General features: G+C 34.5%; 1 protein-coding gene across 3 annotated transcripts in view; it reads right to left on the reverse strand.

Annotated features, from left to right (window-relative positions):
• Positions 1–9,036, reverse strand: part of LOC113120744 (atypical kinase COQ8A, mitochondrial) — a 28,014-nt gene extending 18,978 nt beyond the window's left edge. The window contains exons 1-4 of one of the 3 annotated variants that reach the window (XM_026290760.1): positions 8,915–9,024; positions 8,454–8,493; positions 3,431–3,616; positions 1,760–2,098 (exon numbers count right to left, since the gene is read on the reverse strand). In XM_026290760.1, the coding sequence (XP_026146545.1) occupies positions 1,760–2,098; positions 3,431–3,595 (504 nt within the window). In that variant the 5' untranslated portion in view covers positions 3,596–3,616; positions 8,454–8,493; positions 8,915–9,024. Of the gene's footprint in view, positions 1–1,759; positions 2,099–3,430; positions 3,617–8,453; positions 8,494–8,914 lie in introns of all 3 variants that reach the window. The other 2 variants (XM_026290759.1, XM_026290762.1) reach the window with 2 other exon arrangements.
• Positions 9,037–11,502: the final 2,466 nt, after the last annotated feature.

Here is an 11,502-nt window from a genome sequence, read left to right on the forward strand (position 1 = left end):
TTAGCGTACTTTTATAACAAACTTTTATAGATATAGTGCCATGAAAAGGTTTTTGCCCGCTTCCTGTTTTTGTTTTGTTTAGTTTTTTGCATATGTCACACTTAAAATATTCAGTTTTGAGATTAATTTAAAATATTCAGTCAAAATGCAGTTTTGAAGTGATGATATCATGTATTAAGGAAAAAAGCTGTCCAAACCTGCCTGTAAGCTATGTGAAAGTAATCTCGCCCTATATTTAATAACTAGTTGTGCCACCCTTGGCAGCAAAAACTGCAATCAAGCGTTCGCAATAACAGAGTCTTTCACATCACTCTGGAGGAATTTTGGTCCACTCTTCTTTGCCATATTGTTTTAATTCAACCACACTGGAGGGTTTGAGCATGAAAGGATTGTTTAAGGTCATGCCAGAGCATCTCAATCAGATTTAAGTCTGGACTTCGACTTGGCCACTCCAAAGCCTTCATTTTGTTTTTCTTGAGCCATTCAAAGGTGAACTTGCTGATGCGTTTAGGAACATTTGAGCTTGGTCACAAACTGATGGCCGGACATTCTCCTTCAGGATTTTCTGATAGAGTGCAGAAATTCATGGTTCCATCAATTTTGGCAAAGCAGTCCAGGACCATCACACTACCACCACTATATTTGACTGTTGGTATGGTGTTCTTTTAATGAAATGCTGTGTTGGTTTTATGCCAGATTTAATGGGACACACACCTTCCAAAAAGTTCAGCTTTTGTCGCATCAGCCCACAGAATATTTAGCCAAAAATCTTGGCAAAAAAAGGCAAATGTAAGACGAGCCTTTGTGTTCTTTTTGATCAGCAGTGGCTTTTGACTTGGAACTCTCCCGTGGATGCCATTTTTGCCCAGTCGCTTTCTTATTGTTCAATCATGAACACTGATCTTAATTGAGGCAAGTGAGGCCTGCAGTTCTTTAGATGTTTTTCTGGGTTCTTTCATGACCCCCTGGAAGAGTCGTTATGGCGCTCTTACAATAATTTTGGTTGGCTGGCCACTCCTGCCAATATAAAACCCTTTCCAGACTGAAACATATCAAATATTTTCTCACCTGTTCTTTAATTTCTTTAGATCGCAGCATGATGTGTTGCTCTTTAAGCATGCTTCACTTTGTCAGACAGGTTCTATTTCAGTGATTTCTTGATTCAACAGGGCTGGTAGTAATCAGCTTTTTTCCCTCCATAAATGAAATCATCATTTAAAAACTGCACTTTGTATTCACTTCAATTATCTTTGTGTAATATTAAAATTGGTTTGATGTTCTCAATTGTTTAAAATGTAACAAAAAAATAAAAAAAAATGGAAGGGGGCAAAAAACTTTTCACGGCACTGTATATTTAAAATGTACAGACTCTCTTTTCTGGCATAACATACCTAAAAATATTGATGGCTCATCATGCACCACAAAAAATGTTTGTCTAATAAAACTACCTAACCTGATATTGTCCTAACTAAATAATAATAATAATTAAAAAAAACAATATCCTCCCAAGTAGTTTTTTTTTTTTTTTTGCAGCAAACTGCAAACACATTTTATTGGGTCTTCAATAACATCCAAAGAAATTATTTATAGATAAAGCCTAGGTGTATATAGGTTATATCTGCAATCAACTGCTAACTTTAGGGGTAACAAACAAGTTGCATTGCCACTATTATTATCCTCTGTAATGAATGACATATATAGATGGAACAAATGTCTAGTTATTCATGGGTGAAGAAGGATTGGAAAAGGTCGCCTGTACCATTTGTTTGTGTGGTTTGGAGCCGTTTCGCTTCGCCTCCCTGGCTTTTTCTATGTCTTCAGCTGTGATGCCTCCCACAGAAGAGTGGTCCTGGTGATAGGACCGCGTATGTCCAGTAAACTGGCTTGTAGGATCCTTGTAGCCTTCAAACAGCTTAGACTTTCCTGAGGCCTTACTGTATGTGTGCGCAGCACCTGTGTTAGAGTCCCTGAAAACTGAATCACTGTCCAAATCTCTCTGTGCTGTGCTCTCAAAGTCCTCCTCTGAAGCTGTGAAGTCATACTTGGAGTCCATGTCTGTGTTTAAATCAGAAACACTCTCCTGACCACCTGTGAACTCCTAAAAAAAAAGAAAAAAAAAGAAGATATTTTAGCTCATATGCTTCCCCACAGCTGAAATAAATGAATGCTAAAAATGAATGACAATGTAAATACAGGCATGTGTCTGTTAGACACAATGCAATACATTTCATAATAAGCAATGAGGAAAAGCATTTCTGATGTTTGATAAGGATATTTCAAAACTATTTGAAATCCACAATCAGTTTCAGAGGCTTTGATAGCACAAATAGCTTGTTAGCACACACTGTGCTCCTAATGTGCTCTGAAGGCAGTAATCCAATCTCCAGGTAGGCCTAAATTTCATTTGCATAATTGTATTGTTTGAGTTATTATACCTTAGATGTGTTGTGGAGAACCATTATTATGCACACTGGATTAGACAAAACCATACCTGTGATTAATTGGGGAGTAACAGATGCATGTAAACGTAATACACCAAAGCAATGAGTCACAAAAGGCCTTGGTAAAAACAAAATGAAACCGCTTTGGACGGCTTATTGCTGCTTATGCTGTTTTATTAAAGCCACACGATAAAGACTACTAATCTTCAGTGTGTAATAATATAATAATAAAAGACAAGGAAATAATTAATATTGAAGATATTGTATAATTCATTGGTAAATGTTACCATTTATTATTATCATTCCAAGTAACCATTCCATGTGTTACTTTTTATTTATTTATATTTTTTAAGTGTGTTATGCTCACCGATGCTGCACTTATTTGATCAAAAATAAAAGTAAAAACTAATACCATGAAATACCGTTAAACAATGTTATTTAGTCATATTTTGGCATATTGCAAAAGTGTTAATATATTTTAAAATGTACTTTACTCAGCAGCTATTATTCCTTAAGTGTCTTAAGTGTCACATGATCCTTCAGAATTCATTCTAACATGCTAATTTAATGCTCAAGAAACATTTCTTCTTATCAATGTTGAAAACAGTTACAATGCATGATTTTTTCAAATCTCTTTAAAAAATAAAAGTTCAATAGAAGGGCGTTTTATAAAATATGTTTTTAACATTGTCATAATGCAATTTAAAAACAATTAAAAAAATCTATTTAATATAATTTAAATCTAATTTATAGTTGCTATAATAATTTTTTTATAACTATTCAATTCAAATTGTGACAATGGTGGACTGTTTACAGCAATACTTTGTAGCAACTCGTCTCATTATTACATTACACAATTTAACTGATGCATTGTCACAGGTACACTGACTATTATACAACATCCTCAAACATTTCTCATCCAATCAAAATTTATAGCCAGAGCTGTCCGTTTTATAACAGAAATGAATACCATTTCTAGAGATACCCACCTGGATCTTCTGCATGGCCACGCTCATGCCCTGTTCAGCCGTCATTTGCATGCTCTGGCTCACAGCTTGGAAGCCATTACTGCGCAGAGAGCCGGCCTGAGTCTCGATCACAGCCTGGCTGAGCTTGGCTAGGCCTCTCATCAGCAACAACATGTCTCCTGCCATGTTGGATCCTCTTCACACCTACTATACAGCAGAAAAGGAAGTGACTCAATACCCTCAACTGTTTTTAAGCTGACAAGGAAAAAAAAAAAATGATTTCACACATATAACATTTGTTACTATGTTACAATCAGTTGGTAATACTATGGTACATACCATTGTTCTGAACGATTACCATAATGACATACGGTACCATGATATTTACATGATACTCTGAGGTATTTCAAAGAACATTATGGTGCTATTATAGTAAATGTATTACGGTTTCAATAAAACAGAAACAGTTTAAATCTACCAGTACCATACATACAGAGAAAATATGACAAAAAATTAGGGCTGTGCGATTAATCGAAATCGAAATAAAATCGCGATTTGAGTGTGCACGATTTTTCGTGGCCACGGCCTCCTGCAGTATGTTAAATGAACCAATCAGGATGCAGCGGGCCGAAGTGGAGCGCGAGAACAGAGCAGACTGGGCATATGCCTAACTCCAGGTTCACACACTGTCTGTGATGCTTGGCTTTTTTTTTTTCGAGCCCATGTTAACGGATCTGGGGTGCGTTTCCCAAAAGCATAGTTGCTAATCTGTTAGCAACTTAGTTGGCTAGCAATGGCAAATTGTATTGCAACTAACAAAGTTGCTAACTTAGTTAGCAACTATGCTTTTGGGAAACGCACCCCAGAACGTTCACACTGCACACACTAAAAAGATCAGAAAAGGTTATAAATAGAAAGGTGCGAAAAGATTTAATATGATCTGAGCATGCGCATCTGGTTTTGTTAACAGAGCAAAGAAAATCTGCGTGCGAGCAGATAGATTCGCGCTCGCGCATGATTTTAATGTGCTTTCGCCTTATAATAATGCACTCTCGTTGATGCTTCTGAATTGCGTACACACAACTTACTGTATACGCACTGCAGATGGAGTACGTGTGACCCTTGGGCAATAAATATATTGGGCAAAACAGAACACCTGAGGCACCGCTACAATGAGCTTTATGACCAATGCATGGCAAAAAATAAATAAATCCCTGACCACGGGTTTTATTTTATTTTTTATTATTCTTTTTTGCCATTTGTCTAGACATTTTGTTTGACATCTTTACTTCGTGATTATTTTGAATTATGTCTGTTCTAGAGACATGTTACAACTTTTTGATAAAGCTCTCATTGGTTTTCTTTTGGAAATATGTTTCAAATTTATACTGAATGCATTTATGACTGTAAAGCATGTCTGTAGGTGTCAAATTCGTGATTAAAATCGAAATCGCAAAATTGATAAAAAATCGTGATAGATTTTTTTTGTCCATATTGCACAGCCCTACAAAAAAAAAAAACATTGCATTTCCGCAGTGTATTGGCAATAGATTGTGGTTATATTCAATATCATGGATCAAATGTATAAAAAAAGTTGTTGTTTTTTTTGTTAGTGCAGAGACACCAAAGCAATGTAGTGTGGAGTCTAACATGCAAGCATAAACATTAATAAAATGTATAATAATGCGTTGTACATCTTTATATATTTAGGGTGACTCATGTTGTCTCTTTAAATCAACACCAAAGTGTCATCAGCCATCAACAAAACAGCTGTTATCACAGTTCTTGGCAGCTCTATCAAAGGTTAAACGTTTTCACGATGAGACAAGTGTCAAAGCCTTTAGCCAACGAGACATTGAGCCAATCACAAGAAGCATATGAAGAGCTATGAACTTGCGATTCAGTCTGAGCGCCCTTTTAAAACTTCATGATAAATGGGTTATTTTGTATTCTGTCAGCTCCCCACTATAAAACGCTCTTTACTTTCACAGCAGAGTGGAAAACACAAGTGGTTTTGCTCCAGTAAACTCTGAGGCTTCGGAGCGCAGACACAAATAAGCTTAAGTGAGGGGAGGGGTTGGATGAGAGCTTGACTCTCCTGTAAATAAAGAGCTTTAAACTTGGCCCCTTTCCTGAGGGAAAGGTTTGCCTACAAGAAGAAAGCTCTCAAACAGACCTTGAGCAACTTGGCAGGTTATAAACACACCTTGTGTGTGAAAACCGGTCAAATTTCAGTGTTCCGTAACATTGTAGTCGAATACCTAATTCTGCAATGAGTGATTACCCTCAACAGGCAACAGGAAGACAAGACATAAAAAAACAAGGAAGTATTCAGTTTTCATTTCAAATACAGTTTGGATATCCACAATTAACATGATTTTGGGTTCTTAACAATATATGCACATGGACAATCGCAATAAAAACATGGCTCTCGAAAGCACAACACTAACTGTTTGCTTCAGTCTTTTTACAACGTAGATATGGATTAGCATTAGCAAATATGTTGAAATTCATGATAAACAAAGCATTCCAAATGAACAACTTTTTCCATTTGGTCACTCTCACGTTCACTGATGTTGGCCCTGGGCGTAAATATGTTCAAAAATGTGTATGTTTTGTAGCCTAATCTAGTAAACTAGGTATGGTTTTGCAATACACCAGCATACTTTTACACCTGAGAGAGGCCACACATGCCTGGACATATCTGCATATTTGCAACAGAGACATTTAGCAGGTCAAACTGACAATGCTTACTGCAAACACTAAAAGCTCTCTGTTGGTTAACAAAGTTTTAGAGACCCACTGTGACACAACTGCAACATTAAGTGTGCTATGCACGAAGATTTATTTGATTAAAAACAGTAGTATTGTAAAATATTATTATAATTTTAAATTAGTATTTAAATGGCATACATTTTTATTTTATATTAATAATATTTAAATACATTTTATATTTTAATATTTCAAAATAAAATTTATTCTTGTGATGGCAAAGTTCACAAGAAATGCATTTATGTCAAACAGAAATATTTTGTAACCTTTACGGTCAATTGTAATCAATTTCATGCATCCTTGCTTAATAAAAGTCTCAAATTCTTAAAAAAAAATCTTTCTGACAACTTTTGACCATACTAACATAAATAAGAAACTTGTGTGTCTTGTATAGCCTGTAAATCTTGATTTAATGATCCCACAGAAATGCAAAAGTAGGCTTTTGTTTTTATTTATGTTCATCGCATTCAGTAAATTATTTTTAGCTTAGCCAAATGAATTTTATAAAGCACGAGAGGACTGAACATACTCAAGTTTCAGCCTTTTCACTTTTTGGAAAGGCTCACAGAGGTCAGTTAGCCAGAGCTAGAGGTCCTCCATGTGTGTATTTTCGGGAACACTATGGGGGGGTTGGAGGTCAGGGAGATGTAGGAATATTCCAGGATCATAACCCTTCGGAGGCATGATTTAGACATATCCAAATCTCAATACATTTTTGCAATATGCCAAAATATGACTAAACAACATGACTTCTATAACCGCTGTTTTACACAACAATGTTTGATTAAATCAATGTTTGTGTGTTTAATAAAAATAAAAAAGCACACATTAAACAAAACTTTTGCAAACAATTTATTACACCCATGATGCCTCAAATGTGCCTCAAAAAGTGTCAGACGATCTTTGCCCATCTCATATCTTTCCACTGTCAACACCCTCTTGTTTCCTTCACAGCCAAAACAAAGGCTGCTCCTCTCCAAAACAGGACAGGCCTCTTAATACATCACACACTGAGGTGTCAGACAGATAACCATGACACAAGCAACAAATGTCAGCCATTTTAGGACTCCCTCTTCTATTGCAAGGCAATCGCAGCTGTTATGTCATATAGAAGCGGAATATGAGTGATAAATACTGAAATATGCTTCGAGATGCAGGCCTTGTGGCAGGAAATCACCAAGAGGCCACGCTAGTATGACTGAACCTAAACAACACATGCAAAACACAGCCAATCAGAAAGTTAGTTAGGGGAAACACCCTTTTTCTTTCTGTTTGTATGGCTGTGGTCGGGTTGTGAGCAACTGAACTAAACACTGTGGCACATTGTTCCTAGTTAATAATATGCACACGGGAATGTTGACAAAATCATGACTGATAATCATACATAAATGTATGAATGCATCATTTCTATAAACACAAAATCAAATATAATGATAATGAATTTATGCTGAAATCCACTAATTAAGTATATTATAAATCTGCATTCATATTTTAAATTAAACAGACGTAAACAAGGCCCTCATTTACATAAATAAGCAATTTATTCAAATAAGCAATTATTTTATGACTTAATTGTCATCTGCCTGATGCATTAGCTGTGAAGCAATAATGCAAAATCAAAAACAAGCCACATTAATTGTGCCCTTCAGTCAGGTCATATAAGTTAAAGTCTAGGTCGATGCTGCCATATAGTATCCAAGCAGCTCTGCAAAAAAAGATTAGAAACAAAGATTTGGCTTAAGGCTTATGGGTTTTGCAAAGAGGTGATCTCCACAACAGCTGCCTTTATTTCATTTAGTTAACACATAACACATTTCTGAGCTTGCTTTGTTTAACTGCAAAGAATGGCCTGCAAAAAAAAGTAAAATAATAACAATAATAATAATAATATTTTATTAAGTTAGTATTGTAGTTTTATTTTCCTTTAACATGATCTAAACATTCCATGTAGTTGAGAAGCATACATTTTGTGAATGAAATTTTTTTTTTAATTAGAATTTTCAGGAAACATATCATTATTTAACTTATTTACTTCATTGGCAAATAGTATTTTGTTTGTTTTTGTAGTTTTAATCTTTTTAGAAGTCTGCTTATTCTTCAACTAGTTTGCAATAGAGTTAAAAAAACTACTTAATTCAAGATGCATTATCTTGCTTCTCAATCAAACGTTTAGATTAAAAACAAGACAAAATACTGATTTAAAAAAAAATCATTAAAAAAATCATGCATGTCATACAGTATCTCAACTTGTTTGAGCCAACGCTTAACTTACTGTTTTGCAAGATTTCTGGCACAAAATATCACCTGCAATCCTAAAGCATTAAGAGGAAGGGAAAATATGTCGTGTAAACAGGCCTTGTGCTTTGACAGAGTTTTGCAATATTTATCAAATCAAAACTATACAATATTACTATATGCAGAAGTGCTTGGTTAAAGGAATATTTAAATGCTAAGTTGCTACATAATGTTCCAATGACCACGTAGACATAATCAAAACACACGCACAACGCACGTGTAACCTCACCAATTTATGCAAAAAAAAATATTATAGAAGCATCCAGATCAAAACATGCAACAGACGACACGTGTGTTTTGCTCGTCTATTAGCCAGCGATCTAAAGTACATGTTACTCAAAAACAATCCGCTCTTTTCATTCCAGATTATCAATCAATTACTTAAATACAATGATATACGTTTCTTCACCCTAATAAATAAGATTCATTGGTACTTACCCCCAGAATTTGCAAATATGTCGCTGTGTTCAATGTCCAGCTCTGTTTTCGCGCTGTATCTGCGTCCATGAGCTGAGAGCTGTTTACCCTTCCCAAGTTTGCTTGTCAGAGCTGTTTAGCCCCTCCTCTGATCGGCTGCTATTGGTTGCTCAGTAGTAGCGTCACAACAAAAGGCGGTGCTTAAAAACTTGATCAGAGATTTTATTGGTTATTTCTTTGTCACTCAACGAAAGTTGACCCTTTATATGTTGACGAAGGACAAACATTTTATATAACACGCTCAAAACGTGTGGACGTTTAAACAGTTATATTATGCGGTAGTAAACTAGCGCCTGATGCAAAACAATAGCAATGTTTCAGGAACAAAAAGAATTAATTAATTTGTCTATCTGATTCAATAACTGTTTTGATTGTTTTTTTTATTGGTTATTCATAAGCAGATACATTACAAGTATTAAACCGATACCTACTGCAGTTTTGAACACGTTATAATGCTGCAATTCAACGCATGAAATGCATTCAATTTCAAAATAACAGTATACCCAATTTGATTCTCTATTGCCATCTAGTGGTTTAAAATACCCAGCCACATGAGGGAAATCTTCAGTTGGCCTAAAAGCACACAGAGGTGATTGTTATTGCCCCAAAATAATTCACAGAAACTAAAAAGCGTGTATCTGAATGTAACAAAACATATACGAATCAATATATTTATACTGCCTCACAGAAAAAAAAGGGGGGGGGGGGTCTCAAACATATAATAACTAGCTATAATATAATATAATATAATGTAGTTGCATTTACTGTGGTTTACCACTAGGGTGGAGCACATGTAATACATTTTGATTCTGTGATGGGAGTGAGATCAAATATTAGATTAATTTTCATTTGTTTATTTATTTAATTGATGAAGGCCATTGAATCTATAATCATTAACATGCTAAAATTATAAATAAGGCTGTGTTTTTCCCATAGTTCAGTCTACTGTTCCATGTTGCCTATATTGTGGTTGTCTGGCCTGCATGTTAAAATTGTCTTTTAAAAAGGACTTTAAACTTTATGAAACATAAACTTATCAAATATACTGTACAATATGTTGACATACAGTAAGCTACTGTGTAACTTGATACATCAAATATCCTCAAGTAATCTTAACAATCATGTTTTAATGCAGACGATCAGTCTGGGTGTTAACACTTATTTAGTTTAACGCTGGCATAGCAGACTTCTTCCTAACTAATTTGAAATTCATATATATGAACTCTACGATTGCACGGACATGACTTTATAGCCGCCACAGTTGATAGGGAAATGTTGGTGGAAATGAATTATGTTCTCATGTTGCCCATATCCTGAAACTTCGAAAGATCTCAGAGACAGCTCTACTTTGAAGAAAGGAATCTTGTTATTGAACATCGTCATGCAGCCCATCTCAGTCATAGAGGATGGAAAATTAATTTTCATACCACCTATCTGCAAGCCTGTCTCATTCAAATCAGAGTGGCCACTGAAGCATTATATTTTCCATCCACTTTACTGGTGAATATGACACACTTTCATGTGCTCGGTGGGGCTGGTCATAAGTGAATCGGAGAGAAAATCAGAGCGATGTAATCATACTGTACATTGGGAGCAGTATTAGGAATTGTTGCGGTAGGTGAACAATATATTAACAGGTCAGTTCCAGTTAAAGAACTGGCTTCATATCATAATTTCTGGCCTCTGACAGAGTCTAGGCCTGTTTTTAAGTTTTTTTTAATGAGCATACATCAGAGAAGACATTCCCACTGAGCTACTGAGACCCTTCTTCTGCTAAGTTGGTGAGTCATTTAAACTACAAATACTGGTTGTTAAAATAATTTGTGGGTAACACTTAAAAAACAACTTTCATTAATAATATCAGCACATATAACTATAATGCTTAATAGCGAGAATGCAAATATATTACGGATTAAGAACAACTAAAATATTCAATAAAGAACTAAATATTGAAAATGTAAGTAGAAGGAGAGCAAGAAAATCTTTTGTTGCATCTTTTGTTAAAACATGATGATACTCATATATTTATATATTTTTTTATAATAATAATTAATATTCTAAAGTGGGTATATAAGTTACTTATATAACACTTGTACCCAAATTAAAAATATGTTATATTAATAAAAATATATACACAGACAATTTTATTTAGAAATAAAAATACACGAATATACAAAAATATGAAAACATTAATACATTATAATACAATAATTATATATGTACAATACTTTTATTCGAAATTAATATTTGCATTATGTGTTTCACCTGAATATATATATATATATATATATATATATATACATATATATATATATATATATATAATTAGCATGTGACAGTTAAATTATATAAATATGTATTTGTGTATTTTTACGTGTGGCGCGTGCTTGTGTATATACTATACTATACTATACTATATACATACTATACTACTATACTATACTATACTAACTATACTACTAACTATACTATACTATACTATACTAGACTATATATACACCTCAAGATAAAAACATACATACAGATTCAGTGAAGTGGGTGCAAACCTT

Source organism: Carassius auratus, chromosome 20 (genome assembly GCF_003368295.1).
Source record: "Carassius auratus strain Wakin chromosome 20, ASM336829v1, whole genome shotgun sequence".
In the NCBI taxonomy this organism is placed as follows: Eukaryota; Metazoa; Chordata; class Actinopteri; order Cypriniformes; family Cyprinidae; genus Carassius; species Carassius auratus.